We start from the raw sequence: 17,850 nt of genomic DNA on the forward strand, positions 1-17,850 counted from the left end.
AAAAAAGAGACATGATGTCAAAGCTTTCATCTTGTACTCGTCAGGACAGGAGTACTAAATTTCAAACAGAACAATAGTTTATAATTTGTTATGCTTGAATGTATCCACATGACTAGATGAAAAGCTTTGACAACCTGTCCCCTTTCTTGGCAATACTGAAGTTCTGTAACATAAATAAATAATAATCAGAGTCAAGATACTTTAAGACCCTTAGCACATTAAAAGTGAGCACCTTTGTGCTTATAGAAAGATTAATATTAAGAGTCTCCTGAATGTTGCATGGGAATTTCATTAAAGTCTGTTGGGAATACAGGCGAGAGCAACTGCTATTGTGATAGCTTTTACGATGCCAATATTAACGATGATCCTCGATGGGTTTGCACTGGAATTAAAAAAAAACAGACTTTTTTCCATACCTTTAACTATGACAAAATTGCAATTCCAGTTGAAACATCTTGCATGCCAATTCAAAACTACAAGGAAATTGTGTATAATGCTACAATCCTTGTAGAGATTGATAACCTTTTGAAGAGCTCAATTTCCCAATAGCCATGGAAATTACCAACCCAATCAATATAATTTCAAACATTGTTTAACAGACAACCAATACACTAAAATTAAGGAAAGGACATACTTCCATGTTAACAAATTGAAATATTTCTTAAATAAATGTACTTCAAAAATTATTCTGCTCAGCATAATTTTTTCTTGACCCAACTTTCACCACAGTAACTCCATGTTCCTTTAATCCCCAAAGTTTTTGTCAGTTTTGTCACTTTTTTGAACAGAAAGCTAACTCCAGGATTCTGCAAAATTGTTTTTCTCTACTCATCACAGCAATGACTGCTCTGTTCCTCCACAGAACAGTAATTTGCCACTCACTCAGTTTCACCAAAGTAATTGACCCTTTACTGTGAATCAAGGTGAATATTTATAGAAACTATTTCTTGCGATTTCAATAGGATTAATTTGAAGTTCTTTCCCCAGTAGTAGCCACATCATTTGGGTCTGTCTCTGGGTAGAAACTTTTAATATGGCCTGACTTCATTTTAATTTAAAGGAGACCTTTTTAATGCACAGCAATTCAGTAAAGTCCAGTATTTGTAACCCCTGCCATGTTTCACAATCTTTTACTGTACCAATGGCTCCCATTTCTACAATGTTGTGTGAAATATGATGAGCTGCAAACGATTTTTCATCATCAACAAATAATCATTCAACTACAATAAAGCTCTTCTATTTTCTCTTATTCTGTGCAACATCAAACCATAAAAGAAGTATGTATAAATTCAGCATTATAACTTTATGAAGTCAAAAGTTTTGATTTTTGTCATGCGATGTCTCTTCAAAACCTTTACAGTTCATGGAAACCAGTTGTGTGTGTTTATATTCTTGCGTAAATGTAAGTTAATTGTTGGGTAAAAATCTGCAGAATAAACGTGTAAATCTAAGCACATCACCAGGATATGTGGAGTGCAGAACAGCTGGACTATTAGCAAGCCCAACTACAATTCCATTTGGCCTGAGGTATTTGCATTGCAGTGCACACATACAACTGGAAAACAGTGATGGATGGCTTCTCTAATTGGACAGAGCTTAGTCCGATAGATGGTGATGGGAGTAGAACTACCTGCTGAATGAAGACTAGCAAATGTGTGGAACAGTAAAGGGAAAACAGAAATCTTCTGAGATCGACCTGGTGAAATACGTGAATTGGATGGAATTTGATTAAAGATAGATTTCGTAAAGTAAGAGGAATAATGAATGCAACAATTTTCTATTTGCTTAGGATTTTAATCTTGAAGTAACTTTTTTTTGTGGAAAGTCAATGCTATACACAACTATTACAAGTAGTTGAGGAAGGGTGATTCAGCTCCTTTCATGTTAACCCTCTTTCAGACAGTTGCAACAAATATTTTTCTTTCTTTTCAGCTATATTACTACATCAATTAAAAATGCAGTTAATGAGGTCAAAATGAAGGAGCTAATCACAAAGTTCCCTTACATGAAAGAAATAGGATTTGATTATCTACAATCCCTGAGAAAATATAATCAAAACACAATGTCAAACACACACACAAACACACGCAGGTATTACATTTATAAAGGTAAGAATAACCACCTTACAGTTTAAAGGTCCTTAGAATCCTTCATTATAGGTTTTTATCCTGAGGCTACAGCTGATTAAGTGTTGGCTGATAGTCTAACATGTGGCAAATGTTGTAGATATCCCTGAGGTCTCAGTGAGTGATCATTTTCCCCAAATTTCAAGGTGTGGTATCTTCTTAAATACTAAGAAAGAAATAGAGAGAGAAAGAGATTCCAGTCCTTGCTGTTACCAATGAAATTCATTTTTCTTTGTGTTGTTACTCAAAAACAGTTGCTGATTCATTTGTTAATTCTTAAATCTGGCTCCATTGTCCTTCTAAACTGACCAACTGGAAGGTGAACCTTTCATCTCACGGTGTATGAAATTAAAAACAAATGTGAATTAAGACAGAAGATGCAAATTTCTTAATACTGACTTAATTGCCTGCTTTTGTTGTCAATAGATGCAATCATAATTTTATTTATTCTGCCAGAGTCTTCTGGACCTACCTCAATCTATTGTCAGGTGATCACGGCAGTTAATTTAGATCAGTATTTGTCCTTTCCTTAAACCCATTTTAGTCCATGAAAAGTCTCAGCAATAATAATCTGTTGATGAAAGTTGACATTTGCTCCATATTTATTACTATTGTAACACAAAAATGATATAGCAGCTAATATTATCAACTATACACAAGAAAAATACACAGCCTTTATTTGGAGATGTGGTGATATGTCTTTCAGTAACACACATCACTCAGTATTTGAAGTAAAAATCAAATGAAGAGTATATGTGTACGCTGGGGGTTGGGGGGAAATGGGGAAGGATGGGCTTGGGGAAGGAGAACAAAGGAAAGGTTTGGGAGAAAGATTTAAGGATGTCTATTGAGTATACTGCAATACTGGAAAGGTGTAAAATTTATTAACAGTCAAACTAAAAGATGAGGGAATATGTGAAATTACTTTAGAGTTTAATTTTTTTCTGTTCTTTCTTTTGTTCAGCTTGTGCGTTTTGATTTTTTTGGTGCCAGTACATCTCCATGGAAACCTCTTTCCAGTGTGTGCTTACTGCTCGATACAACACCTCAGAAAGTTACAAGCATAATATGTCCCAGCTGGTTTTGTGTGTGTGTGGTTGAGGTGCAACAGATGTGACTGAATAATCACAAGTATGGTCTAGTGATGACATTTTGTTCTGCCAGCGCCAAGTTTCCTTATACCATAGACTAACTACCCTAGCACTTGTGATTAAAGTCTGACAGGGCTGAACAAAGAGGGTGTGCAGGGATGATGTTTCCCCTGGCGGCATCACAGTCTCAAAATTTAGTAGGTCATTTCAGACTGAGATAAAGATAAATTTCTTTACTCAAAGAGTGTCGAACCACTACCTCAAAATTCTCCAGAATGGTCTACCACAAAATGCAGTGAAGACCAAGTTACTAAGTATATTTAAGAAAGGAATAGATATATTTCTAGAGCTGAAGGTGTCAGTCGGTATGAGGACAGAGTGGGAGTATCAGTGTGAGCTACAGGATCAGCCATGATGATGTTGAATGACAGAGTGGATTCAATTGGTGGAGTAGCCTATTCCTGCTCCTATTTTCAATGTTTATAGCTATAACCACATAGCATGTCATTAGCCATCATCCTATCCCCTCAATATAAAATTAATCAAATTATACATTGCAAAGTAAAGCCAATCAAATAATTTTATTCTTCTGCATCTTCAACTTCAGTTAAACATCTATTGTCAAATCATGTAGCCTCATCGCCTGATTTATTTTGTGCTGAAGGTTCTCTATTCACCTATGCATCCCCCTTTGTAATTCTCTCCACTGTTAAGCTTGTTCTGCTGTCTTTTACATCTGTCGTCATACCTTTAGCCCTGTTTTCTTATTATCATTTAAACCTTTCAGGTTCTGCAGCGTACTCTCTCTCCATTCTTACAACACTGTTCCCATCCTTTTCTTGTCTGTCATTCTAACTTCTCTCTTTTCATCACTCTCCTTTTTTCTGCAGCTGATTAACCCAGTCACCTTTTCTGTCAGAAAGTTATACCTGTCTTCACAGGCTACAGTGGTAGTAGCTACCCATTTATGAAAGATACATGGCAAAACTTTTCTGACAGGAGAATATATTTTGCCTATCCAAACACCTCTCTACTTTATTAATTCCTTGGTGCTTTTCTAATAATTCTGATTCCAGATATAAAACTTCCAAGTTCTTTTGTGAAACTTATTACAATTTGTTTTTCATTATATGCAAATAATGCCATAAACATAACACCCTTTCAGTAGAAACTTTGTGCTATTTTCTTTTGTTGTAAGGCCAGAGGCATACAAAAGTAGTTGGAAGGCAAAAATAATGAACTGACAGTAAATGTGTGGAAAATAGCATCAACATCATCTGTCAGTACCTAATGAGCTGAAAACATTAAACCAATATCCCACCTACTCCACAGTTCTTCTCCTTTAGATTAATTACCCATAAGCAATGTTATTTTGAGAAATTATTTTAAGAAATAAGTGAGCATACATGACATATATGTAAGAATTGTGGAAGACCAATAATAATGCAAGAGTTTTATAAGGTCAAAATTGCAAAATTAAATGACCTCTCATTATACATTATGCAAAAGAGCCATGGCTCAAGCTAAAGATTTCAAACCCATAAAACAAGCTGTTTTATGAGTTAAGAATAGATTTGTGGAAAATGTCGGAGCATAAATCTTACTCGAACAGTGTGAGAAAAGAAAAATGCCCCAGCTGGAAACAGGACAATGGGGAGATTGATGTGAGTGTTGAAGCTATACACAGTTATATTTCCTCTTTGCTTTCTTTTGATCAGAACTGGCTTAGAGGCCATTATGGAGACATATGCCTTCTGGAGACCTCCTGTTCGGACCCTCACATTTGAGGATTTTACCAACATGCAAAAGCAACAAGGTAACGTCCACCTATATTCTTCATTTCTTTCCTGTATAGGCTACAAAATTTTAATGGTTATTTTCACAGTCATTCTTTGATTACCTCCTAGACTTGTAGTTATATAGCGCTGTTAATGTCATAAAGTCTAGAATTAAGAGTCCACTGATGACGTTAAACTATTGCCAATTATTAAAAAACATGTCTGCTAGTGGCTACAAACCCACAGTAATGTGGTTGACTTTTAACTGCCCTCTGGGCAATTAAGGATGAGCAATAAGTGCTCGCCCAACCAGTGATGCCCACATCCCATGAATGATTTAAATAACCCAAGGTGTTTGACAGGAGCATTGTTTCACAAGATTTATTCTTGAATGACATAAAGAGACAATAGGACTTGTAACATGAAGTTTGGTTTAAAAAGGAGCACCTTAAAGAAGAAGAAAGAAAAAGAAGGTTGGAAAGATTCAGGAATGGAATCCAAAGGTTACAGTCTTGGCAGCTAATGTTGGGATAATTAAGATTGGACATGCTCAAGGAAGCAGAACTGGAGGAAAGAAAAGTATCATGTAGAGAGATGTAGAAGATTATGGAAGGGGGAACCATGAGGTCTTGATGGAAGTTGAAAACTGGACATTACTTACCTATGAGCCAATGCAGGTCAGAGAGCATAAGGGGAGGATGAACAATATTTCTAATGAGTTAAGACACTTGCAGCAGAGCTTTAGACGACTTCAAGTTTATGGATGCTGGAATATAAAAGACCAACCAGATATGCATTTGAATAGTCAAGCATAGAGCTAAGGGAAAGGATGAGGATTTCGGCAGAGAATGAGTTGAGGAAGCTGTGGAGCTGGATGAAGTCATAAAGGAAAAGATATGAGAGTGTAGTAAAGACATGGGCCATGTAGTTGGCAGCTCATCTCAGAGTCAAGTCTAATACCAAGGTTGTTCGCACCTTGGTTCAGTCACAGTCAGTTTCCAGCAAAGGGATAAAGTTGATAAGAATTTGTCACAAGGATTGAGAACAATGATTTTGATTGTGCCAATATTAAGTTGGAGAAAAGTTCTGTTCATCCATTAACAGACATTGGACAAGCAGTCTGACAATTTTGAGTGATCAGGAGAGGTGGAGGTGAGTTTAGGCTGAGTGGTCTCAGCTTACATGGAGGAACTGAAGTGTTCTGATGATGTCACTGAGGGTCAGCGTGTAGATGAAACTAGGGACCAAGGATAGATTCCTGGGAGTGGGGCATCAGTGGTAACAATACAATTGGAAGAAGAGAACAATATGAAAAAAAGACAAAGTAAGGTTGATACTATCAGGTCTGGAGCAGGGGATGGGAACTGGGTTCTAGGGGTGGGTGGTATGATGTAGGGGCAGATCAGGTCTCGACTAAAGAGCAGGGCATAACAGAGCTGCAATGGGGGAATGGGAATCAGCTCCCATGGCATGAGAGGGAGTGAACTCCCAAGGAGTTGTTGACAGGGTTAGATCTGGAGCAAGTGAAGTAGGGTGTAGAGCTTTCCCTGGTCCCAGGGGAAGGAGGATGGTGTGAGTGCTGCAGGAGAAGGTGCAGTTTCAAGTGTGTGGGGTAAGTAAGGAATGATTTTAATAGTTACTGAAGAGTTCGACAATGGCCCACATTTTTTGTTGGTCAGGCAGTCATTATATCAGTGTCGATGGGAATTGCCCATGGACACATTCTGGACTCCCCATTGTAGCAACTTCTGAAGGAATTGCTTGGGAAATTGAAGATTCTGCTGGGGAATTCTCCAATGATTGGAGGACTCCAAAAGTATCTATTTACATCAGACAATGTGGAGAATTCCAACAAAATTAGTATGTATACTCAGGAAAAGCTGGAATATTAAATATGTAATATGGCTCCTGAATTACTGGGAGGAATTGTGGTTTAGAAGGTTAAAAGACCTGTGAGCAAATTGGAGATCTGAAGCACACGTGCTATCTCCATTCACGCTTTTTAAGTAAACTGAGATGTGTCGAAGAAAATCTGAAATCATATGCAAACAGATTGATGTCACCACATTTACTTTTAAAAGCAGTGTCTTGTGATGCAGTAGACTAGGAGAATCGGGTTCAACACATAATGCATTCAAACAGGTTGATTAAAAAATATATTGAATTCCTGAGTTGCTGTCAAACTGACTCCAATTTCCCCAACAGACCCACAACTACACTTCCTCAAGACCATATGCATCTCCCAAACCCATGCCCAACCCTCTTCATCCCTCCCCCCAAGAGCTGACCCCTCTTCTCCCTCGGAAGACAACCCTTCTCCTCCCTGATCTGGATTCAGCTCCTCACTTCTCCCACTCCGGACCCAGTCTGTCCCCACCTCCTGGGAGCCAAACACCCCTCTCCTGACTTTGGATCTGATTGGGACTCTACTCCCCAACACTCTAAACACCTGGGACCTATCTCACCTTGCCACTGGACCCAGACCTACCCCACCCCCTACCATCTTCCTAGCCTATCAGTTCTGATTTCTCTCACCTACCCTGAACACTGCATCAATTATCTAGTCCCCTGGCACCCTGGCTACTCATAGGCACCCCAATTCTACCCACAGCATCCTGCCCACCTGGTTGTCCACCTAGCTGACACCTTGCATACGTGGCACACTAGCCAACTGGCACTGTCACCTCTCAGCACCCTAACCCTCACCACCTTATCTATACACGGTTTCATAGGAGCTGTCACAGTGGCTGTCAGGATCTTTACATTTCAGAATCTGGCAGCTGACTACAGTGAAAAAGGCGGAGTGGTTTGCCTTCCTCTGATAGTTTTACACTATGAAAGAACTGTCAGAATGCAACTACTCCTTTGGAATCTCCTTTCAGAAACCTGGATCTCTCTCCAACAGAGAAGTTGAGAGTGTGGTGCTGGAAAAGCACAGCAGGTCAGGCAGCATCCGAGGAGCAGGAGAGTAGATATTTTGGGCAAAAGCTCTTCACGAGCACCACACTTTTGACTCTAATCTCCAGCATCTGCAGTCCTCACTTTTGTCCAGAGGTGAAGTGACTGCTCTTGACATCAAAGCAGCATTTGACTAGGTATGGCTTCAAGGAGTTCTTGCAAAAACTAGATTTAGCGGGAATCCAGGCAAAACTGTTTGGACTTAGGCCCAGCAAACAAAGATAATTGTGTTGTCAGGCATCAGCCATCTCAGTCCCAGTATGTCACTGCAGGAGTTCTTGCGGTAGTATCCTAGGCCCAGCCATCTTCAGCTACTTCATTAATGACCTTCCCTCCATTATAAGGAGAGAAGTAGTGATGTTTGCTCATAATCATATACTTCTTTAGCACCATTTGGAACTTCTCAAATACTGAAGCAGTCTGTCTCCATATGCAGAAAGACCTGGACGACATCCTGGCTTGGGCTAATAGGTGGCAAGTAACCACACCATTTTCAATTATCATCTCCTACAAGAGAGATCTACTTATATCACCTTAACATTTAATGGCATCACCATCGCTGAATCACTTGCTAACAACATCCTGGTGTTGCCATTGTACAGAAACTGACAGGACTAGTTATACAAATGTAGTAGCTGTGAAAGCAGATCAGAAATTAGGAATTCTGCAGAAAGTAACTCTTCACCAGTGCCTGTCCACTAAGGTACAAGACAGGAGTTTGGTGGAATACTCTTCAGTTGCCTAGATAGAAGCTCAAATCTATCTACAAATAATCAGCTTCCTTGATTGACATCACATCCACCACTTTCAAGATTCACTCCCTTTGCCACCAGCACACAGAAGCAACAATGTGTACCATCTACAGGAAGCACTGCAATGATTCATCAAAGATCCTTTGACAGTACCTTCCAAGCCTGCAACCTCAATCATCTAGAAGGACAGGGGCAGCAGATAGATGGGACCACCACCATAACTTGCAAGTTTCCTGTCCAAATTACACAACATCCTGACTTGGAAATATATTTCTGTTCCGATACTGTCACTGGGTCAAAATCCTGGAATTCCTTTCACTGTGGGTTTTTTCAAGAAAGTGGTTCACCACCACCTTGCCAGGGCAATTTGAGATGGGTGGGGATAAATACAGGCCTAGCCAGCCAAATCACATCCATTGCAATAAAAGAAAATTTGTTTCACTGTAACTACAATGAAGACAGATTCATAAAACTATATAGGGGAGGAAGTGACCTAGTGGCAAAGCCCCTAAATCTTAATGTCCATCCCTCTGCAAGAATGTAAGCTAGGTCAAAAAGAAGCTGAAGGTTTCACATATTGAGCCTTGAATTCCAAATTCAGAAGCTTGTTAGATGAGTATTAAAACTGTCAAACACAAACCTTTGAAATAAGTGATTATTGACAAATTGTAGCAAAATAGAGTCTTCCAGGTAGGGAAAGTGATAGTAAACAGTGCTCTGTTTCATTAATCTCCGTCATTTAACAAATCATTCCAGGCTGTATGTTTATTTAATTAGGACATTCTGAGGTTTCTTTTTTCAGGTAAGTTAAAGAGCTATTCCTATTTCATCTGAAGCTGATTGAAGAAATGAATGTATAGCATTGAACAGATGGACAGTGTCATATTTTCCTTACTTTGAGGGTCTTTGTCAAAATGCTTAGGAAAGTGCTGTGCAGCCAGTCTGAGAATTAACTCCTCAATCTTATTGTGCCAGGAAATTTAAGAGACACATTGAATGAATTGACATCTTATTCATCTGACAAAGACATTTGCATTGCAACTACAAGGCTGGATTGCTAAATCTTTATACAGGATTATACAATGTAATAAAACCTGGTTAGCATGGTTGTGATTCAGCCAGAGTTCTCTCAAGGCAATAAACTAATCCATGAAATCAGATTTCTGATCGGTTTTAATCATCAAAACTGAATATATCATATTTTATCATGTAAATTTAGCTTATAATAATTTACAAAGTTAATTTCAACATTTTCATTATAATTGTTCATTTTATTTCTTTTTACCTTGAATTTTTCTTTCCCGTGTGAGCTGTGTACAAGCTTCAACTTAGAAAAAGAATATTAAATCTGTTTCTCGATCTTCATGAGGATTGTAACCTTCACTTGTTTCCTTCTAGACAAATATTCTTCTAGACAACATAATTAATTTCATACCTTGTACAAATCATTTTGGGGAATAATGGGAAAAGCTTATTATGTGGTGCTGTAGTGCATTGTCGATATATTGTTTTTGGTATCTGATTGCAAATATGGAAGAACAGTAGATTACTGTCACATGTTGTGTTTGCAATTCAGTTTATTTTATGAAACAAACCAAGTGTCCTCCCTTGATGTTTCTAAATTCTTCAATGTAATGTTAAAGCCAATTATACCTATTTTCAAATCGATTCAGTAAAAATTGTTATATTAATGAAAAAGAATAAGCAAGTCATACTCTAATAATAATTGATCATTTTGACCCTTAGCCTAATTGGCAAAGGATACAACTTGTGTTTTCCTCTCATTTAAAACCAATTGAGTATTCTTATGTATGCCAATTTCATACTGCCCAGAGCAAACCATGGTTTTACTTCTCTCACACTCTCCCATTGTTTTCAATTGGAGACACATTCTATATGTGTAATAAATCCTCGTTGCTTAAGACAGTCTTTTATGATGTCATAGAAAAGACAGAAAAAAGTCACTGGGAAAATGTTGTACAAATGCCAAATGTTGAATAAAATGCAGTATCTTTCAATCATGGTTTGGAATAGATCCAAGTTTGGCAGATTGATTTATTTTCATATTCTGATTCATCTTACATAGTTACTTTATTCTGCTAGATGCTGTATTTCAGTAACAATCCATAATATTTGGACTGGCCAAAAGTATTCTGCCTTTTTTCAATCTGGTCTCCAAGGTTAAAATCAATTGCACAAAGCTGAATTCTAAAACTATCATTGGCTCCATATTTCAAAAGGGAAAAAAAAGGAAGGCTTGCATTTATACAGCATTTTTCACAATCACAAGATATCCCAAAGTGCTTTACAGCTACTGGAGTACCTGTGATGTGTCGTCAGTATGTAAGACAGGAAATACAGCAGCCAATTTGCACAAAGAAAGTTCCCACAAACAGCAATATGATAATGACTATATAATCTGCCTTAGAAAAACTTTGATAAATTGGGTAAAATGATTCTGCTATTCAAAATATCCAGCTGATGAGGTCTCGGTCTACCATCTCAACCAAAATTATAGCAGTACAGTAATCCCTCAGAACTGCAATGGCATCTCAGGTCTGACTTTATGCTCAGGTCCTAGAGTCGGATTTGAATCCATAGCCTTCTGAGTTAGAGTTGAGCTGGGCAGACTAAATTATGGTTTTCAAAAGGGAATTGGATAATTGGATTTCTGTTTGAAAACAAAGAGTTTGCCGGCTTGGCACAGACATATCAGGCCAAATGGCTGCCTCCTCAATCAAACTCCTTCTATGATATCATACAGGTATACAACAAATCTGCTGTCAGTTATCAAACAGCCCAATTTTCCTTTCCATTGGTCTGTAAATCCAAATCAGTGTAAAGTAATGCAATTACTCATCCGTTCCATCTAACAACTTCACTTTCTGAACAACATTACCTCTTGCTTTCTCAGATATTTGCAGTGGAGTAGTCCCCCCACCGTGTAAACGGGGGTTATGTTGCAAGACCTACCGCGGATGCCCGAAACTGTGGATAGTAGCAACCGCATTCATTTAAATGGGAAATTTACCTCCCCAGCAGCCCCTTGGTCCCTGGTTCTCGAATGTTCCATGTAATATTTTTGGGCTACAGCAAACTGCGGGTAACTGAAACCATGGAAGCTAATTCTGCAGATATGGCGGTTGCCCTGTGTATAAGTCAACCCGGGTGTAAAACACCCTCATGAGCTTAAGAATATGCAAATTAGTGGGAGCACCCCTCAATGCTGCTCTACCATTCAATAAAACAATTTGATTGAAGCCTCACTTCCATGTTTCTGTCTGCCCTGATACCCTTTCACACCTTTTAAATCAAACTCTATCCAACTGTGCCTTAAAAATATTGACTGACCTTATCTGCATTGTCATGACGTTTTGAGAGAAATAATTTTACCCATTTGCATCAGAATGGAGCCCGCTCATTTTTAAATTGTATCTGCTAGTTCTAACCTTTCGCACAAGAAAAAAAAAATTCTTTCAGCACTTGCCCTTGTCAAGTCCCCTCAGAATCCTTTTAATTAAAGCAAAATACTGCAAGTGCTGGAAATCTGAAATAAAAACAGAAAATGCTTGAGAAACTCAATGAACCTTGTGCTCAGTAAAAAAGTTAATGTTTTGAATCAAATATGACTCCTCTTAGGATTCTTTTCAGTTGCAGAAAGGAAATTTTGAACTCAGCCTCTCGCTGTCTGTGTCTCTCTCTCTTTCCCCTCTCTCCACATATGCTGCCAAACCCCCTGAGACCCTCAGAATCAGATATGTTTCAATAAGATTACCTGTCTTTCTTCTAAGTTCCAATGGATAAAGTCCCAACTTGACCAACGATTCCTCATTAGATAACTCCCTTATCACTGAAATCCCCCCAAAGTGAAGTATTTTTGTTTTAACTGCAATTATGTCCTTTTTTAAACAAGAAGACCAAACCTTGCACATTGTATTCTAGTTGTGATCTCATCAATACCCTTTGCAACGGTAGAAAAATAAGCCTTAATTTTATATTCCATTCTCTTTCTAAGAAACAGTAGTATTTTATTTGCCTTCCTCAACACCTACAGCACCTGCATATTAAGCTAGTGTGATTTATGTCGTAGGCCACCAAGTCCCTCTGTACACCGAGTTCTCTAATTTCTCTCCATTTAAACAATTTATCACTTTTTTTGTTTTTCCTCCAAGTTCATATTTTCTCAAATTTTTCTAGCAAGTGTCAAATTTCTGTCTGATCATTTAACCTTTATCTTTTCTTTGACTCTTTATGTTCTATTTAGCATTTATATTCCTACCTATCTTTATGTCATGGCAAGTTTAGCAACTATACATTTGGTCCCTTCTTTCATTTATTGAAGATGTAAGGAGTTGAGACTCCGGCATTGATGTCAGTGGCACTCAGTTTGTTACATCTTGCTGACCCTGAAAATGTTCATTTGTGTATACGTTCTGTTTCCTGTTAGCTAACCAATTGTTGATCCATGTTAACCCCTATACCCAAAGTTCTTATTTTGTTTAATACACTTTGATGAGGTATTTTGTCAAATATCTTTTGGGAATCTAAGTACACGATATCAACATCCTGCCTCATATTTCCTCATAGATTTTCCCCATCTTGGTTGTTGAACTAATTGGCCTATAATGTCCTTCTTTCTGTCTCTCTCCTTTCTTGAATGATCACTTTCACTATTTTCCAATCTGATATAATCTAGGTGAACTTTGGAAAAATAAATCCAATGTAGTTACTACCTCAGCAGTCACTTGTTTTACCTGAGGAAGTTCCAGGTCCTTTGCTTGCTGCCAAATTTTAGTTCTAATAACCTTCTCAGTACCATTTCCTCATTTACCTTTTAGTGTCATAGAGCTGTACAGCACGGAGACAGACCCTTTGGTCCAACTTGTCTGTGACGACCAAGGATCCCAACCTAATCTAGTCCCATTTGCCAGCACTTGGTCCATATCCCTCGAAATCCTTCCTATTCATTTACCCATCCAGATGCTGTTTGAATGTTCTAATTGTACCAACTCCACCACTTCCTCGGACAGCTCATTCCATTCACGTACCACTTTCTGCGTGAAAAAGTTGCCCCTTCGGTCTCTTTTAAATCTTTCCCCTCTCACCCTAAACCTATGCCCTCTAGTTCTGGACTCCCCTTCCCCAGGGAAAAGACTTTGTCTGTTTACCCTATCCATGCCTCTCATGATTTTCTAAACCTCTATAAGCCTCCGATGCTCCAGGGAAAACAGCCATGGCCTAGTCAACCTCTCCCTATAGCTGAAACCCTCCAACCCTGGCAACATCCTTGTAAATCTTTTCTGAACCCTTCTAAGTTTCACAACATCCTTCCAATAGGAGGGAAACCAGAACTGTACGCACTATTCCAAAAGTGGCCTTATCAATGTACTGGACAGCTGCAACATGACCTTCCAAACCCTGTACTCAATAGTCTGACCAATAAAGGAAAGCATACCAAACATCATCTTCACTATCCTACCTACCTGCGACTCCACTTTCAAGGATTGATAGACAATTATTTCGGGGGTGTTATTTGTATCCTCAATAGTGAAAACAGCTGCAAAATACCTATTCAATTCCTCTGTCACTTCCATATTTGCTATTAATACAGCTCAGCTTCTTACTGTCGAGGACCAAAACTCACTTTAGTTTCTCTTTTTGCCTTTTAATTAACTATAGACACTTCAGCTTCTTTTGTACTTCTAGCTTATCTTCATACTTGCATTTCTCCCTATATTTTTCTGTGTCTTATATTCTGTCCATTCTTCTAAGCTACCACTAATTTTTGCAAAATTGGATGATTTGTCTTTTAATTGAATACGATCTTTAACTTCCTTAGCCACAGATTGTATCATTTCTGAGTACTTCTAAGGATTCCTCTAAATGTCTGCCAATTTAGCTCTACAAATCCATCACTTACACCTAATTTTCCAGTTCACTTTAGCTCGCTCTATCCTTATAATTTCGTTTAATCAAGTTTCAAACACAAACTTTTGCAAACAACTGAAAATGGAAATAACTGCTGAGAAGGTTGGAAATTTATAGGTGTGGAATGTTAAAATAAATAACCCATAAGATACAAGTAGAATAATGTATCACATTTTCCTTTTTTATTCATACTGTCCTGTATTTGCTGTTCTTACTTAAGAGAAACAACAAAATTAATTTATTTTTCTTGTAGATAAAATGTTGTGGTCCCATTTCATAGAATCTGAGATTCTCTACAGTGTAGAAATAGGCCAATTAGCCCAAAAAGTCCACACTGACTCTTCGAAGAGTAACCCACCCAGACCCATTCCCCTACCCTATTACTCTCCATTTACCCTGACTACTGTACCTAACCCACACATCCCTGCATATTATAGGCAATTTAGCATGACCAGTTCACCTAACCTGCACCTTTTTGGATTATGGGAGGAAACTAGAGCACCCAGTGGAAAGCCACACAGAAAAGGGGAGAACATGCAAACTCCACACAGACAGTTACCTGAGGATGGAATCAAATCTGGGTCCCTGCTGCTGTGAGGCAGCAGTGTTAACCACTGACCATGATGCATTTGCACTTTCCCATTGGATTTTGAAATTATCTTCAGTTGCTGGATAACTTGCAAAAGACTGGAAGCTGATTGAATTTGAAGATTCTTTATTTATCTGGTGTTTTCTGTTTTGATTTCAGGAGGTAGTACTGGAACATCACCAACAACTTCTAGCCCAGGAACTCCATCCCCTTCAGCGTCTTCCCATCTACTGTCTCCATCCTGCTCCCCGCCTACTTTCCACCTGGCCCCCAACACTTTTAATGTTGGCTGCAGGGAAAGTCAATTCTGCAATCTCAACCTCTCTGAATATCCAGCCTGTGCCCGAGGCAACATGGCTACCCTGCAGAGTTATCCAGCTCTAGCTGAGGGTGGATATAATCGACTACAAAGTCCCAGTGCTTCTTCTCAACCACCGTCAGAAGCGTTTGTTCCACAGAAGACATCTTCACTAATCTCTGCAGTACCCACCCCTTCTTCTCTGCAAGGCAACAACAAGATGGATGCTTACAGCAGTCAACTCCCACCATTTACTGCTTCCCAGTTTCAGTACGTCATGCAAACAGGAAGTCCTAATTCTAACACCTCTTCATCTCACATGTTTAGTGGTAGTCATGTCCAACAGAGTTCCTACAATGCCTTCTCATTACACAACCCATATAACCTTTATGGTTACAACTTCTCTGCCTCCCCCAGACTGGCAGCCGGCCCTGAGAAACTTAATGCCTCCCAAAGCACTTTACTTTGCTCCTCTTCTCCCAATGGGGCCTTCAGCGAGAGACAGTTCTTGTCCACGGGAATGGATGGGATGCATGTGATTGGCTCCACTCCTTCCCAGCAGCCTCAGAATACTTGTGACACCAGACAATATGGGACTGTCCCAGGGAATTCTTCTCAAATGTCAGTGCATATGGTATAAAAAGAATATTTAACAAAAAGTCTTTACCTGAGTTTGTCCATACACACGTAGCACTATGCACTAGTGGTTGATGTCAATACTAGCAGCAGTAAAATTATGTCTCCAAAGTGTATTAATATTAATCTTCCCAATTTCAGTTAAAATCCTACAAGGACCCAGAACTCAATGGTCTTTGAAACTGTAATGATATTGGGAGAAACAAGCCCTAAGTAAAACTATATTGAACACAGAAAATGTAAATGTAATTGGGTATCTATCATTGTCTAGAATGTGATATTTACCCTGTTACGCAGCATACAGAACAAATACAGAATTCTGCTTCAATAAGCAGCATGATTTCCCAAAATTGGACAAATGCCTGTCCCTTGCAGCAACACGTGTGATTTGCACTGAAATATATTGAAATATATCCTGACAAAGTATATTGTCTAATTTTGAGGAAAAACTGGTTACCTTTCTCAATACTAATAAGTATTATGTCTCATTTAGGATCCTTCTTGTATTCCATATTGTTGTGTTCAGAGCTGTCCAATCAGGAAGTTGTACTGTAGCATTTCAAAAATGGCCCATTCCGATGTCACTTTGGTGTTTGGCCCTTAAAAGAAGATCATTGTTTAAGTTTCTAAGAAACAAGCTCATTTGTCTTTTTATTTTGCTTTTCTTTTGCAATTTTGCAAAACTGTAGTGTTGACAATTTCAATAACTGACTCAAACAACATGTAGAAAACATAGTGTATGTATTTGAATTCAATGTGAAGAAAATGCAAACATTTCTAATCAATGCTGGAAAAGCTATTAATAGTGAAACATGATTACTTCTAAACTGCTTGTTTTAATCAACAGTGCACTCATCAAAATGGAGGATAATGTTGTGCAAAGAGCAAAAGTTTTTAATGAACCCAATTAGATAATAAGTCTATAAGGTTGTCCCATTGGGCTCCTTAATTTGGGTGGGCCATATTAACCAGCAGAAAGGCACACAAAATTTACTCAATCTCTGACTCTTAGGACACCATAGCTTCACCAAAAGAAGAATAAACACTTACTAAGATGGTCACAGAACTTGGTGAACTACCTGCAAAGAAACTCTTGACTCTTTTGTGCTAAGTGTTTGGATCTGCTAATCTAATAACAAGAACTTCTTCCAGTTCAAATAATTGTGCTTGTAAAGAAGCAACCTCCTGTAAATGGATCTGTACATGAAATTAAAAAAAAATGTGGGGAATGAAACCATGCTTCTGAAAGTGTTCCTTTTAAACAAATGCTCCCACTACAGTTGTGCTTACATATTGTGTGGCGCCAGGCAAAATGTATGATAATGCATTTGCATGGAAAACAGACGAAGTTCAAGATGTTCTTTATCATAACTCCACTGCCAGAGAACAGACATGATCAAAAACTGTGGTGGCCAGGCAATGTTACGCTTGGAGCGAAAGAGACTGAAACAACTGCTGCAGCAGCTAATGACATATCTGGAGACTAAAGTCCAGCTAAACGTCTCACACCAATGTCATTAGGACCGTCCCAGTCAGCTGTATCAGCTTTCCTTCTTATTTAACTTGTACTCTTCCACTCAAAATTAGAATTAAAGTTCAAAAGTCAGACTTATTAAGCATTTCTGATGATTGTCAGTGAACCTGGGCTCTTTTCTAAAACTCTTTATGCCTTCAGGTCTTATTTTTAAGCCATT

General features: G+C 38.5%; 1 protein-coding gene across 2 annotated transcripts in view; it reads left to right on the forward strand.

The window, feature by feature from the left end:
* Positions 1 to 17,390, forward strand: part of tbx15 (T-box transcription factor 15) — a 114,736-nt gene extending 97,346 nt beyond the window's left edge. For both annotated transcript variants that reach the window (XM_072585248.1, XM_072585247.1), the window contains exons 7-8: positions 4,936 to 5,033; positions 15,382 to 17,390. In XM_072585248.1, coding sequence (XP_072441349.1) covers positions 4,936 to 5,033; positions 15,382 to 16,160 — 877 coding nt within the window. In that variant the 3' untranslated portion in view covers positions 16,161 to 17,390. The remainder of the gene's footprint in view (positions 1 to 4,935; positions 5,034 to 15,381) is intronic.
* Positions 17,391 to 17,850: the final 460 nt, after the last annotated feature.

The sequence above is a fragment of the Chiloscyllium punctatum genome, chromosome 15 (assembly GCF_047496795.1).
Source record: "Chiloscyllium punctatum isolate Juve2018m chromosome 15, sChiPun1.3, whole genome shotgun sequence".
NCBI classification, from domain to species: domain Eukaryota; kingdom Metazoa; phylum Chordata; class Chondrichthyes; order Orectolobiformes; family Hemiscylliidae; genus Chiloscyllium; species Chiloscyllium punctatum.